The 15,684-nt window shown below is 47.5% G+C and overlaps 3 protein-coding genes across 6 annotated transcripts in view; all 3 read right to left on the minus strand.

The window, feature by feature from the left end:
- Positions 1 to 15,684, minus strand: part of LOC129695342 (UDP-glucuronosyltransferase 2A1-like) — a 52,123-nt gene that overhangs the window by 12,501 nt on the left and 23,938 nt on the right. The window contains exons 1-2 of one of the 4 annotated variants that reach the window (XM_055632204.1): positions 9,947 to 11,527; positions 7,924 to 8,550 (exon numbers count right to left, since the gene is read on the minus strand). The exons of 2 other annotated variants lie outside the window; for them this stretch is intronic. In XM_055632204.1, the coding sequence (XP_055488179.1) occupies positions 7,924 to 8,550; positions 9,947 to 10,652 (1,333 nt within the window). In that variant the 5' untranslated portion in view covers positions 10,653 to 11,527. Of the gene's footprint in view, positions 1 to 7,923; positions 8,551 to 9,946; positions 11,528 to 15,684 lie in introns of those variants that run through there. One more of the 4 variants, XM_055632201.1, reaches the window with a different exon arrangement.
- On the minus strand, positions 10,701 to 12,591 carry LOC129694385 (UDP-glucuronosyltransferase 2A2-like). The gene is made up of 3 exons (XM_055631086.1): positions 11,793 to 12,591; positions 11,584 to 11,715; positions 10,701 to 10,741 (listed from the first exon to the last, which is right to left on the minus strand). Exons 1-3 carry the CDS (start codon positions 12,313 to 12,315, stop codon positions 10,701 to 10,703), a joined length of 696 nt encoding a protein of 231 aa, XP_055487061.1. The 5' UTR covers positions 12,316 to 12,591.
- LOC129695346 (UDP-glucuronosyltransferase 2A1-like) lies at positions 12,602 to 14,898 on the minus strand. The gene has a single exon (XM_055632209.1). The coding sequence runs from the start codon at positions 14,346 to 14,348 to the stop codon at positions 13,611 to 13,613; it is 738 nt and encodes a 245-aa protein (XP_055488184.1). The 5' UTR covers positions 14,349 to 14,898; the 3' UTR covers positions 12,602 to 13,610.

Raw genomic sequence — 15,684 nt, forward strand, 5'->3', positions numbered from 1 at the left:
CATGGCGGTGGTGAGGCGTAGTGGCGTATGAAGTGACGCGCGGTAATGTGCGGCTCACCACGAGTTTGGAATGCTCAAAATCCTTGCGCACCACCTGCGTGACGTGTCCCTTGCACACGCTGATGTACTGACACCGTATGCGTAGCGTGTGGTGATGCATGGTTACGCACAGTGACGCACAAACATTGCCTATGCTAATTTCTTAAGCGTCACCGTGCATCAACGTCAGTAACCATGCGCCGACTGTACGTCGTCAACACGCCATTTGCTAGTCATTTGAGCGCCGCACCACGTGACCACCCGGGTATAAAGTGCGCGTAGTTTTGAAATTTTTTCACAGTATCTTTGATTTTCACTGGGAAAATCCTTGCCATGGAGATCAGACTAAGTACGAACGACATCACAAATGACTCTCAAAAGAAGCAGGGCCCTCAAGAGCACTTGACGGCAGTCACTAACGGTCTGTCGCATAAATGACGCGCAAATGACGCCCATGTGGCAAGGCCTTTCAGTGTGGTTGATGTCAAGTGCAGTTTAATGAACCACAGCAGTGATACTGGAGAGAAGGAATGGGTGACGTTCCGGGTCGAGAGCGGGGAAGGCTTCAAGAAGACCCAATCTGAAGGAGGGTCGCAGCCCGAAACGTCACCCATGCCTTCTCTCCAGAGATGCTGCCTGTCCGGCTGAGTTACTCCAGCATTTTGTGTCCATCTTTGGTTTAAGCCAGCATCTGCAGTTCCTTCTTACAGTAACACTGTGGCCCCTCGCCAGCAGAGTGTTAATGATGGGTTTCAAGTTAATCCAGTGGCTGCCCTCCCCTTTAAGACCTCTATCTAACTCTCTCTTGAAAGTATCCAGAGAACCGGCCTCCACTGCCCTCTGAGGCAGAGAATTCCACTGACTCACAACTCTCTGTGAAAAAAAGTGTTTCCTCGTCTCCGTTCTAAATAGCTTACCCCTTATTCTTAAACTGTGGCCGCTGGTTCTGGACTCCCCCAACATCGGGAACATGTTTCCTGCCTCTAGCGTGTCCAAACCTTTAATAATCTTATTTGTTTCAATAAGATCCCATCCCATCCTTCTAAACTCCAGAATATACAAGCCCAGCCGCTCCATTCTTTCATCATATGACAGTCCCGCCATCCCGGGAATTAACCTCGTAAACCTACGCTGTACTCCCTCAGTCCCTCAATAGCAAGAATTTCCTTCCTCAAATTAGGGGACCAAAACTGCACACCAGGTGTGGTCTCACTAGGGCTCTGTACAACTGCAGAAGGAGTTTCCGAGTGATCCAGTTTCTTCCCACTCTCCTAACACGTACAGATTTGTAGGTTAATTGGCTTCTGTGTAGGATACTGTACTGTGCTAGTGTGCGGGTTGATCGCTGGTCAGCGTGCACTCGTGGGACAAAGGGCATGTTCCCACACTGTATCTTTATGAAGTCTGAAGCTCACAAACTTCAATGGTCAGCATAAAAAAGAGAAAGCAAATGAAAAATCCTGGACTGGATTACGAAATATAAGGACGAGGGGAGAAAAAAATGAAAACACCGGAGTGGAAAAGCACTGGGCTAGAACGGGTTTAGGGTTATAGTTGTCAAGTGTACCAGGGTATAGTGAAAAGCTATGTCTTGCATGCTCCCCACTCAAATCAGATCATACTGCACATAAATGCAATCACGCCAAACTCAAGGACAATACGTCGAGGATACAAAATGCTGGAGTAACTCAACAGGTCAGGCAGCATCTCTGGAGAACGATACAATACGATACGATAGAACTTTATTTATTCCAGGAGGCAAATTAATCTGCCAACAGTCATAAAAACACAAAATTCCTGAAACATGAAATTAAAGTGAAGAGTGGAAAGTCCAGGATTCGGGATGTGCAAAGATTGGGGAGGAGGAGGGGGGGGGTGTCAGTCTATCCCACGACACAAGGGTGAGGAGTTGTACAGTTTGATAGCCACCGAGAAGAAGGATCTCCTGTTGCGTTCTGTGCTACATCTTGGTGGAACCCGTCTGTTGCTGAAAGTGCTCCTCAGGCTGACCAGTGTGGCATGAATGGAATAAGGATGGGTGACATTCCTGGTCGGGATCCTCTTCAGTCTGAAGATTTTTATTCAGCATAAAACACCCGAAAATTTGACACCAATTCAACCACTAGCTTTTTCCAGTTATAGATTTAAGCCACACACTGGTTCCACACTCAAAACGGCTACGTTTGACTTCGATCATGACATGACACTGCTGAAGAATGTCACAGCTAATCGGTACAACAGCATCTGCAGTTCCTTCCCACACATTTCGTCTGCTCCACCGTGAAATCTCCTCAAGATGTGTCTACTTTGAAGAGGTTCTCCTCCTCTCTCCGATGAGAGTTCTGCACCATCCTCGCTCGCTGCTGCCCCTCTGTGATTCCTCCTGCTCCCCGACTCTACCACCCCTTTATCATCATTACTTTTTTGCATATCTTTCATTCAGTGTTCTTTGTTTCTCAGCATCACCTATATCTCTTGTTTCCCTTATCCCTAACCAGTCTGAGGAAGGGTCTTGACCCGAAACGTCACCCATTCCTTCTCACCAAAGATGCTGCCTGTCCCGCTGAGTTACTCCAGCTTTTTGTGACTACCTTCAGATAAACTTAACTCAGGTAGTAGTTTTACGAATTCCCATTCAGAATGTCCCCATTAAAGAAAATGTTGAGAAGAGTTAATCGCTGTTCTATATCATGGCTTTGGATGTATTTTAAATCTGAGATATGGTTTTTAAAAACTTTATTTCATTTGCTCTCTTATTTCCAGGATTCACTTCATATATTGTAAGATTTTCTGTTGGAGATACAGCACGGAAACAGGCCCTTTGGCCCACCGAGACCACGCAGACCATTGATTACCTGCACACTAGTCCCATGCTATCCCACTTTTGCATCCTACGCACAAGGGACAATTTACAGAAGCCAATTAACCGACAATCCTGCACCTCTCCCTGGAATATGGGAAGAAACCGGAGCAACCGGAGAAAAACGCATGCGGTCACAGGGAGAACGTACACACAGACAGCACCCGTGGTCAGGATTGAACCCAGGTCACTGGTGATGTGAGGCAGCCACTCTACCGCTGCGCCACTGTGCTGCCCGATCTCTTGTCAATACGACAGGCAAATAAAGATATAGATCAAAGATGTTGCATGTTGAGTCATACAGCACAGAAACAGCTCCTTCGGCCCAACCCGTCCATGCCAACTAAGATGCCTATGTAAGCTAGTCCCATTTGCCAACATTTGTCCCATATCCCGCTAAACCTTTCCTATCCATGTACTGTACCAGTCCAAATGTCTTTTAAATGCTATTATAGTACCTGGCTTAACTAATTCCTCTGACAGCTCATATCATGCACCCACCAGTCTCTGTGCAAAAGTGCCACTCAGGTTCCCGTTAAATCTTGCCCCTCCCACCTCAAAGCCTCTGGTTTTTGATTTTCCTACCTCGGGTAAAGACCGGTCAAGTTGCTGCAGTGTCTTCTTCGATTTATTAACTCTGTGACCAAAATAATTGTCAAAATGCAGGGGCCATCTTGGCACATGGGCACGCTGGGCAGTTGCTCTTTGCCCGGGGCCTATAATGAATGCTGTTAAGACGGCACTGAGACTCTGTGCATTCACCTCATCAATTCCGCTCAGGATTGGCGCGAATAATTCAAAGCCATTCAACGAGTGATAAAGCGGAAAATATATGGGACTAAAATATTGTTAATAAGTAACGGCAACCAATAATATGACTTTAGCTTGAAATTCCTGGGCGTGCCTATCTCTGAAGATCTGTCATGGACTCAGCACAATGGTAAAATCCATAAAGAAAGCTCATTACTGCCTCTATTTCCTCAGAAGATTGCGGAGATTTAATTATGTCATTGAATGCTTTCTTGAACTTCTACAGGTGTGCAGTAGAGAACATATTGACTTGTTGCTCCAGGCCATTCAGATTTAGCAACTCGAATGCCCAAGAATGAAGAAGATTGCAAAAAGTGGTGAACACCAACCGGTCAATCACATGTGCTGACTTCCCCACCATGGAAGGGACCTACAAGAGTCACAGAGTCACAGAGTGATACAGTGTGAAAACAGGCCCTTCAGCCCAACATATCCCAGATAGACTAGTCACACCTCATAAGTTTCATGAGGTTCATTTATTGTCACATACACCAATTGGTGTAGTGAAATTTCACTGGCCAGGTCAGTCATACAATTTTAAAAAGCAACAGGCTCAAAAAACCCATTTTAACATAAACATCCATCATCAAGGACCCGCACAGCTCTGGCAACGCTCTACTTCAACCCTGCCATCATGTAGAAGTCTGAAAACTTTAACGTCCAGGTTCAGGAACAGCTTCTTCTCTACCACCATCAGAACATTAAACACTACAACCTCCAAATACATATTGCATACACTGGGGGCTATTGCTTGTTTCTCTGCACTATTATTGTTTGCTTTTTCTACTGAACTTTTTTTGTTGTTTATTATGGGTGCTTACAGAGTACTATTTTTACACATCTGTTGTGCTGCTGCAGGTAAGAATTTAACTGTTCCGTTAAAGAGCATATGACAATAAATGGATCTTGACTCTTATAAATGATTGAGAATTAACAGATGGGCTCACTGTTAAAGACCATGTTAAGTGCATCTTCCAAAGACGACTGTGACTTGAAGAGACAATCTGAACAAGTTTGTTCAAAGAATGGAACTAAAAGCATGTAAAACAAAAACAAACTTCAAGTGGGGAACAACTCTGACAAACGAGATTGGACTGATTCCAGAACCCCTGTATCCAAAGAGTGCATGCAATCTTCCACACCAAGGAAGATACTGAAACATTTCCAACATGGGCAGCACGGTGGCGCACTGGTAGAGTTGCTGCCTTACAGTGCTTTCAGAGCCAAAGACCAAAGTTCGATCCTGACTATGGATGTTGTCTGTACAGAGTTTGTACGTTCTCCCCGTGACCTGCATGGGTTTGCTCCAAGACTCCAAAGATGTACTGCTTTGTAGGTTAATTGGCTTTCTATCAATGTAAATTGTCCCTAGTGTGTGTAAGATAGTGCTAATATGCAGGGATCGCTGGTGGGCGTGGGCTCAGTGGGCCGAAGGGCCTGTTTCCTCACTGTATCTCTAAACTAAACTCAACTAAATTCTGAGATACACAAAAATGCTGGAGCAGCAGCATCTATGGAGTGAAGGAAATAGGCAACGTTTCAGGCCTAAACCTGGCCACTAAATTCTGCACTGATGAACAACAAAATCAAGTATTTGCATTTCTGCAGTGCCATTCGTAAGTTCTTGAGTTCTAGGAGCAGAATTAGGCCATTCGGCCCATTCAATTATGGCTGATCCAGCTATTAATGACGGAAAAGATCTCAATGCCTTCAAGTAAATGGTAATTATTTGGCATTGATGTTGAACGCACACATCTTTCCCTCCACGATGGAATCAAGAACAAGAGAGCACAGGTTTAAGGCGAGAGGGAAACCATTTAATAGGAGTCTGCAAAACTATCGGACTTTGCGGCTTTGCCTTGCACTAAAAACGTTATTCCTTTAACGTGTAAACTGCAAATGGATTGATTGTAATCATGTATTAGGGATAGACACAACATGTCGGAGTAACTCCGCGGGTGAGGCAGCATCTATGGAGAGAAGGAATTGGCGACGTTTCGGGTCGAGACTCTTCTTCAGACTTTCTGTTGTCTGGTTAGCATGCGACAAAAAGCTTTTCGAGGTACACGTGACATTAAACTAAAATGAAATGTCACCTAACTATCCAGAGATACTAAAGTTTGAAAACTTTTTTATTGCATGCATACGTGTGTCTATTATTTCAATTGAAATATAAACAAGCAGGTTAGTGCACCTTGTGCATTCATATCATTAAAAATAGTGTCAGTCCTTTAATACTTTTACTACTGTATTCTACTTTCTAGTAGAGATGGCTGTCATTATTTAGGTTAAAATAACTCATGCCAAAAATTCAATCACATGCCACCTTTTTAAGCAACTCCATCACCTACATACCCACAAGAATGCAGCCAGCTAATCAAATATTTAATAAATAAATTAGTATAAATGTATCCCTCCATTTCAGGCAACATCTCCTTTTGCACTCGTGCGGGAAGGAACTGCAGATGCTGGGTTACACCGAAGATAGACGCAAAATGCTGGAGTAACTCAGCGGGACAGGCAACATCTCTGGAGAGAAGGAACAGGTGACGTTCCGGGTCGAGACCTTTCTTTGGACTGAGAGTCGGGCGCGAGGGAGTTACAGAGATATGGAAGTGTAAGAGATGAAAAGAGATGCAGATGAAGGAAAATGTGGAAAGCAGTCTTCTGCATTCTTTCTATGTCCACCACGTCCGACCTGTGGTTCGGTGAGCAGTGGGCGCAATACACCGGGTGCAATCTGAGCAATGTTTTGACCAACTGCAACATGACAATCCACTCTTATACTCAATATCGCAGCCGACAAAGGCAGCATTCTTACACAGAAAAGCTGGAGAAACTCAGCGGGTGCAGCAGCATCTATGGAGCGAAGGAAATAGGCAACGTTTCGGGCCGAAACCCTTCTTCAGACTGATCGGGGGTGGGGGTGGGTGGGGACAAGAAAGGGAAAAGGAGGAGTAGCCAGAAGGCTGGAGGGTGGGAGGAGACAGCAGGGGAGCTGAGGAAGGGGAGGAGACAGCAAGGACTAACAGAATTGGGAGAATTCGATGTTCATGCCCCGGGGGTGTAGACTCCCCAAACGGAATATGAGGTGCTGTTCCTCCAATTTCCGGTGCTGCTCGCTGTGGCCATGGAGGAGACCCAGGACAGAGAGGTCGGAGGCGGAGTGGGAGGGGGAGTTGAAGTGCTGAGCCACCGGGACCCCGATCAGTCTGAAGAAGGGTTTCGGCCCGAAACGTTGCCTATTTCCTTCGCTCCATAGATGCTGCTGCACCCGCTGAGTTTCTCCAGCTTTTCTGTGTAACCTTCGATTCTCCAGCATCTGCAGTTCCCTCTTAAACAAAGGCAGCATTCTTCTTCACTATGCCCAATCCGCTTGTGCTTTTCAAGGAGCGACTGCGTGAACTTGACCCTCGGGGTCCCTGTCTGGGCGGCACAGTGGTGCAGTGGTAATGCTGCTTGCTGCCCCACAGCTCCCAGAGACCCAGGTTCGATCCCGACCTCGGGTGCTGTCTGTACGGCGTTTGTACGTTCTCCCCGTGACGTGTAGGAAGGAAATGCAGCTGCTGGTGGTCTACACCGTAGACACAAAATGCTGGAGTAACTAGGCGGGGCAGGCAACATCTCTGGAGAGAAGGAATGGTTGACGTTTCAGGTCGAGATCCTTCTTCAGTCTGTGAAGTATCTCGACCCGAAACGTCGCCCATTCCTTCTCTCCAGTAATGCTGCCTCACCCGTTGAGTTACTCTTGGTTTGTTTTTGTCTATTTCCTTGTGACCTGCGTGGGTTTTCTTCGAGTGCTCCGGTTTCCTCCCACATTGCAAAGACGTGTAGGTTTGTCGGCTGTAGAACTGCAGGAGTAGCCCAGCAGGTCAGGTCTCTGGAAGACATGGATAGGTGACGCTTCGGGTCGAGACCTTTCTTCAGACCTACCCATGTTCTCCCGAGATGCTGCCTGACCTGCTGAGTTTCTCCAGCACTTTACGTCCTTACAGGCTTGAAGATTAATTGGCGTCTACAAGTTGCCTCGAACGTGCAAGGGGCGGAGTGGGTGAGAAAGTGCGGGGACGGAGAACTAGTGCGAACTGTTGATCGCTGGACGGCGTAGACTCGGTGGGGCGAAGGGCCTGTTTCCACGCTGTATCTCTAAACTAAATTAAAAATGAAAACCAAACGTGTGCTGCCCACACAGTGGAATGAGCCAAACCACCTACCTGAAGCCTCGCTGTAATAAGCATCCCAATCTCCCCAGGACCGCAGGAACACCCAGTCGTACATGAAGGAGTAGAGCAGATTCTGAGACCTCTCGACGAAGGACATCTTGTCGGACAACTCTGACAGAATGACTGGGACATAGGAGGGCGGGGTTGGCATCTGTCCACAGTGTCTCTCCAACGTAAAGCCCGGGGAGAACCGCAGGGTGAAGACGAGGGGGACCCCAAGCTTCAAAGCCAGGAGATCCCCGCACACCTGCACTGGGTCAGAGAGCAGGACCTTGAACTTGGCCTCCCGTAGTCTCTGCACCAGCTCCTCGTTCTTCAGTATCCCGTCGCACACCTGCATGCCCAGCTCCCTCCCCTTGGCCATCAGCGCCGAAAACACCCTGTACCTGCCCCAAAAGGACAAGTCCGGTGCCTGGTAAAGGGAGACGTCCAGCCAGTTGTTCAAAAAGGCCTCCGTGGTCTCGTGTGTAAACGGCACTTGGAACACTTCCAACTTCATGGCCGAGGACTCGGAGTTGTTTACAAACAGCGAGGCTGAATTCACGACCACTGTGACATCGTGGCCCCTCGCCATCAACCCGGCAATTATGTACTTCAAGTTAATCCAGTGGCTTCCTTCTGTCGGCCAGATCAACACGTTCTCCCCAGCGACCCCGGGCAGGGTGAGATACATCACCAACAGCAGATGCCTGGCATGCATGGTGTTCGCCAGCAATCCAACCTCAGTGCCCGATCAGCCGCCCTGCACTCTGATCAGAATAAAAACCTCCCCTTTGAAACTTCCTGGTGGACACAGTTTCCACTCCGGCATGAACAGGAACAAGGAAATAGAAATCCTGGACTGGATTGAGAATGCTGATCTAACTTCAGTGCAGAGGAACAGCAGGGAAACTGGCCCCACTCACTGCCCACAAAGTCTACGCCCGTCCGCACCAGTCACTTCAGTTGAGTTTATTGTCACATGTACCGAGGTACAGTGAAAAACTTTTGTTGAGCGTTAACCAGCCAGCGGAAACACAATGCACCAGCCATAGTTCTATGTTTAAGAAGGAACTGCAAATGCTGAAGAAGGGTCTCGACCCGAAACGCCACCCATTCTTTCTCTCCAGAAATGCTGCCTGTCCCGCTGAGTTACTCCAGCTTCTAAAACAAATCTATTTTCGGTTTGAACCAGCATCTGCAATTCCTTTCCCACACATTATTCCAGCTTGGGTTCTAATTGAGTGCCTTACCAATGTTCAGATTCGTGCCAGAGAAGCAGAGAAGTGGTGGCGCAGTGAGCACCAAAGACCTTGGTTCCATCCTGGCTATGGGTGTTTGTGGAGTTTGTACGTTCTCCCCGTGACAGTCTGAGTAATAGAGTGAAAGAGTGTGGAAACAGGCCCATAGGCACAACTTGCCCACACCGCCCAACATGTCCAAGCTACACTAGTCCCACCTGTCTGCATTTGGTCCATATCCCTCCAAACCAACCACGCATTCCTATTAAATCTTTTCCCCTTCACCTTAAACCAATGTCCTCTGGTCCTTGATTCACCTAGGCTGGGCAAGAGATTCTGATAGGATACAGCGTTAGTCTTCTTAGATGGCACCTTCCAAAGTCATGACTTCCACCTGCTGCAAGGACAATGACAGCAAGAACATGGGAACACCACCAACCAAGCCTCACAACATCCCGACTTGGAAATACATCACAGTTCTTTCATTGTTGCTGGGTCAAAAACCTACAACTCTCTTTCTGAAACAATCATGAGTGTGCCCGCAGTAGCAGTTCAAGAAGGCAGCTCACCACCACCCTCTCAATGGCAATTATGGATGGACCATTAAATGCTGGCTCAGTTTACGAACCGTACGTACCTTCAATTAATACATTGACAAAATGGTGAAGAGTATACTTTAAAATAACATAGCTGACATTGTTACATCAGTAGGTATAACGCTTAATTTCTACATGTTAATTGGTAATTTTGTAATCGATTCACTTAACAAAAGGAAAAGAGACAGACAACCTCACCTAAAGCTTCACTATAATAGGAGTTCCATTCATCCCACATCTGTTTGCACATCCAGTCGTACATGAAGGTGTAAAGAACGTTCTGAACTCTCGCAATGAAAGACATCTCATTAGAAAACTCGGAGAGGGTCGCCGGTACATAGGAGGGAGGGGCTGGGATCTGTCCGCAGAGTCTCTCTATTGCAAATGCTGGGGAGAATCTCAGAGAGAAGATGAAGGGAATTCCCAGCTTCAGAGCCAGGAGATCCCCACAGTTATGCACGGGGTCAGAGAGCAGAACTTTAAACTTCGAATCTCGCAGTTTTTGCACAAGCCTTTCATTCTTTATCACCCCGTCACAGATGCCTTTAGTAAGTTTGATTCCAGGTTCCATGGCCGCTGAGAATCTTCTGTATGCTTGCCAGTGGGTTAATTGTGATTTCTCGTAGATAAAGAATTCCATGACTCTATTCATGTAAGCCTGAAATTTGTCACTTGTAAACGGCACTTGAAACACTTCAAATTTCACTGGTGAGGGTTCAGAATAGTTGATGTAAACTGCAGCGGAATTCACAGCCACAGTAACACTGTGACCTCTTGCGATCAGCTCATTGATGATGGGTTTCAAGTTAATCCAGTGACTTCCTTCTGCAGGCCAGATCAATATGTTCTCACTAGTTGCCCACTGGAGAAGGAGAAATCCCAGAAACAGAAGCCTGATCTTCATGATGTCCGTCAGGAACAGTTCTGAGCCCAGGATTCACTAACCTATTAACTAGCTGACAGGACATTGAGCCTTTTGAGGCACAAGGTGAACTTCCACAAGCAAATAAAGCGTCAGCAAATTCAAAATACCACACTGCACTCAAATGTCCAAGAATGTATCCAGTGATTTTCGATTCAGTTGTTTGAGCTGATCCCATCTGCATGCGTTTAACCCATATTCCTTTGAAAAGTTAGATTAGTCCAAAAACATTTCCTAAGGTAGAAATGTCAAAGACTAGAGGGCATAGCTTTAAGGTGGAAGGGTGAGAGTTAAAAGGACACGTGCGGGGCAAGTTTTGTTTCCACAGAGTGGTGGGTGAGTGGAACATGCTGCCAGGGGTGATGCTGGAGGCAGATATGATAGTGGTATTGAAGGGGCTTTTCAATAGCCACATGGAAATGCAATGAATGGAGGGGAATAGATCAATAGGTTTTTTTTTGTCTATTTCCCTGTGACTTGCGTGGGTTTTCTTCGAGTGCTCCGGTTTCCTCCCACATTGCAAAGACGTGTAGGTTTGTCGGCTGTAGAACTGCAGGAGTAGCCCAGCAGATCAGGTCTCTGGAAGACATGGATAGGTGACGCTTCGGATCGAGACCCTTCTTCGGACCTACCCATGTTCTCCTGAGATGCTGCCTGACCTGCTGAGTTTCTCCAGCACTTTACGTCCTTCAGGCTTGAAGATTAATTGGCGTCTACAAGTTGCCTCGAACGTGCAAGGGGTGGAGTGGGTGAGAAAGTGCGGGGACGGAGAACTAGTGCGAACTGTTGATCGCTGGACGGCGTAGACTCGGTGGGGCGAAGGGCCTGTTTCCACGCTGTATCTCTAAACTAAATTAAAAATGAAAAACCAAACGTGTGCTGCCCGCACAGCGGAATGAGCCAAACCACCTACCTGAAGCCTCGCTGTAATAAGCATCCCAATCTCCCCAGGACCGCAGGAACACCCAGTCGTACATGAAGGAGTAGAGCACATTCTGAGACCTCTCGACGAAGGACATCTTGTCGGACAACTCTGACAGAATGACTGGGACATAGGAGGGCGGGGTTGGGGCATCGTCATGTCTGAAGGATAGATGCTTCTGTCCACAGTGTCTCTCCAACGTAAAGCCCGGGAGAACCGCAGGGTGAAGACGAGGGGAACCCCAAGCTTCAAAGCCAGGAGATCCCCGCACACCTGCACTGGGTCAGAGAGCAGGACCTTGAACTTGGCCTCCCGTAGTCTCTGCACCAGCTCCTCGTTCTTCAGTATCCCGTCGCACACCTGCATGCCCAGCTCCCTCCCCTTGGCCATCAGCGCCGAAAACACCCTGTACCTGCCCCAAAAGGACAAGTCCGGTGCCTGGTAAAGGGAGACGTCCAGCCAGTTGTTCAAAAAGGCTTCCGTGGTCTCGTGTGTAAACGGCACTTGGAACACTTCCAACTTCATGGCCGAGGACTCGGAGTTGTTTACAAACCACTGTGACATCGTGGCCACTGTGACATCGTGGCCCCTCGCCATCAACCCGGCAATTATGTACTTCAAGTTAATCCAGTGGCTTCCTTCTGTCGGCCAGATCAACACGTTCTCCCCAGCGACCCCGGCCAGGGTGAGATACATCACCAACAGCAGATGCCTGGCATGCATGGTGTTCGCCAGCAATCCAACCTCAGTGCCCGATCAGCCGCCCTGCACTCTGATCAGAATAAAAACCTCCCCTTTGAAACTTCCTGGTGGACACAGTTTCCACTCCGGCATGAACAGGAACAAGGAAATAGAAATCCTGGACTGGATTGAGAATGCTGATCTAACTTCAGTGCAGAGGAACAGCAGGGAAACTGGCCCCACTCACTGCCCACAAAGTCTACGCCCGTCCGCACCAGTCACTTCAGTTGAGTTTATTGTCACATGTACCGAGGTACAGTGAAAAAACTTTTGTTGAGCGTTAACCAGCCAGCGGAAACACAATGCACCAGCCATAGTTCTATGTTTAAGAAGGAACTGCAAATGCTGAAGAAGGGTCTCGACCCGAAACGCCACCCATTCTTTCTCTCCAGAAATGCTGCCTGTCCCGCTGAGTTACTCCAGCTTCTAAAACAAATCTATTTTCGGTTTGAACCAGCATCTGCAATTCCTTTCCCACACATTATTCCAGCTTGAGTTCTAATTGAGTGCCTTACCAATGTTCAGATTCGTGCCAGAGAAGCAGAGAAGTGGTGGCGCAGTGGCGCAACAGTAGAGCACCAAAGACCTTGGTTCCATCCTGGCTATGGGTGTTTGTGGAGTTTGTACGTTCTCCCCGTGACAGTCTGAGTAATAGAGTGAAAGAGTGTGGAAACAGGCCCATAGGCACAACTTGCCCACACCGCCCAACATGTCCAAGCTACACTAGTCCCACCTGTCTGCATTTGGTCCATATCCCTCCAAACCAACCACGCATTCCTATTAAATCTTTTCCCCTTCACCTTAAACCAATGTCCTCTGGTCCTTGATTCACCTAGGCTGGGCAAGAGATTCTGATAGGATACAGCGTTAGTCTTCTTAGATGGCACCTTCCAAAGTCATGACTTCCACCTGCTGCAAGGACAATGACAGCAAGAACATGGGAACACCACCAACCAAGCCTCACAACATCCCGACTTGGAAATACATCACAGTTCTTTCATTGTTGCTGGGTCAAAAACCTACAACTCTCTTTCTGAAACAATCATGAGTGTGCCCGCAGTAGCAGTTCAAGAAGGCAGCTCACCACCACCCTCTCAATGGCAATTATGGATGGACCATTAAATGCTGGCTCAGTTTAAGAACCGTACATACCTTCAATTAATACATTGACAAAATGGTGAAGAGTATACTTTAAAATAACATAGCTGACATTGTTACATCAGTAGGTATAACGCTTAATTTCTACATGTTAATTGGTAATTTTGTAATCGATTCACTTAACAAAAGGAAAAGAGACAGACAACCTCACCTAAAGCTTCACTATAATAGGAGTTCCATTCATCCCACATCTGTTTGCACATCCAGTCGTACATGAAGGTGTAAAGAACGTTCTGAACTCTCGCAATGAAAGACATCTCATTAGAAAACTCGGAGAGGGTCGCCGGTACATAGGAGGGAGGGGCTGGGATCTGTCCGCAGAGTCTCTCTATTGCAAATGCTGGGGAGAATCTCAGAGAGAAGATGAAGGGAATTCCCAGCTTCAGAGCCAGGAGATCCCCACAGTTATGCACGGGGTCAGAGAGCAGAACTTTAAACTTCGAATCTCGCAGTTTTTGCACAAGCCTTTCATTCTTTATCACCCCGTCACAGATGCCTTTAGTAAGTTTGATTCCAGGTTCCATGGCCGCTGAGAATCTTCTGTATGCTTGCCAGTGGGTTAATTGTGCTTTCTCGTAGATAAAGAATTCCATGACTCTATTCGTGTAAGCCTGAAATTTGTCACTTGTAAACGGCACTTGAAACACTTCAAATTTCACTGGTGAGGGTTCAGAATAGTTGATGTAAACTGCAGCGGAATTCACAGCCACAGTAACACTGTGACCTCTTGCGATCAGCTCATTGATGATGGGTTTCAAGTTAATCCAGTGACTTCCTTCTGCAGGCCAGATCAATATGTTCTCACTAGTTGCCCACTGGAGAAGGAGAAATCCCAGAAACAGAAGACTGATCTTCATGATGTCCGTCAGGAACAGCTCTGAGCCCAGGATTCACTAACCTATTAACTAGCTGACAGGGCATTGAGCCTTTTGAGGCACAAGGTGTACTTCCACAAGCAAATAAAGCGTCAGCAAATTCAAAATACCACACTGCACTCAAATGTCCAAGAATGTATCCAGTGATTTTCGATTCAGTTGTTTGAGCTGATCCCATCTGCATGCGTTTAACCCATATTCCTTTGAAAAGTTAGATTAGTCCAAAAACATTTCCTAAGGTAGAAATGTCAAAGACTAGAGGGCATAGCTTTAAGGTGGAAGGGTGAGAGTTTAAAGGACACGTGCGGGGCAAGTTTTGTTTCCACAGAGTGGTGGGTGAGTGGAACATGCTGCCAGGGGTGATGCTGGAGGCAGATATGATAGTGGTATTGAAGGGGCTTTTCAATAGCCACATGGAAATGCAATGAATGGAGGGGAATAGATCACTGAAGCAGATTACTTTAACGCGTCTTCATGTTCAGCTGTGGGCAGAATTCCAGGGGTGTATGAAGGGGGTGAGGGGGTACCGCAGGAACACCCAGTCGTACATGAAGGAGTAGATGCACATTCTGAGACCTCTCGACGAAGGACATCTTGTCGGACAACTCTGACAGAATGACTGGGACATAGGAGGGCGGGGTTGGCATCTGTCCACAGTGTCTCTCCAACGTAAAGCCCGGGAGAACCGCAGGGTGAAGACGAGGGGAACCCCAAGCTTCAAAGCCAGGAGATCCCCGCACACCTGCACTGGGTCAGAGAGCAGGACCTTGAACTTGGCCTCCCGTAGTCTCTGCACCAGCTCCTCTGCTTCAGTATCCCGTCGCACACCTGCATGCCCAGCTCCCTCCCCTTGGCCATCAGCGCCGAAAACACCCTGTACCTGCCCCAAAAGGACAAGTCCGGTGCCTGGTAAAGGGAGACGTCCAGCCAGTTGTTCAAAAAGGCTTCCGTGGTCTCGTGTGTAAACGGCACTTGGAACACTTCACCTTCATGGCCGAGTCTACTCGGAGTTGTTTGGAAACCACTGTGACATCGTGGCCACTGTGACATCGTGGCCCCTCGCCATCAACCGGCAATTATGTACTTCAAGTTAATCTCTGGCTTCCTTCTGTCGGCCAGATCAACACGTTCTCCCCCAACCCCGGGCAGGGTGAGATACATCACCAACAGCAGATGCCTGGCATGCATGGTGTTCGCCAGCAATCCAAAAATCAGTGCCCGATCAGCCGCCCTGCACTCTGATCAGAATAAAAACCTCCCCTTTGAAACTTCCTGGTGGACACAGTTTCCACTCCGGCATGAACAGGAACAAGGAAAT

Source organism: Leucoraja erinacea, chromosome 3 (assembly GCF_028641065.1).
Source record: "Leucoraja erinacea ecotype New England chromosome 3, Leri_hhj_1, whole genome shotgun sequence".
Lineage (NCBI taxonomy): Eukaryota > Metazoa > Chordata > Chondrichthyes > Rajiformes > Rajidae > Leucoraja > Leucoraja erinaceus.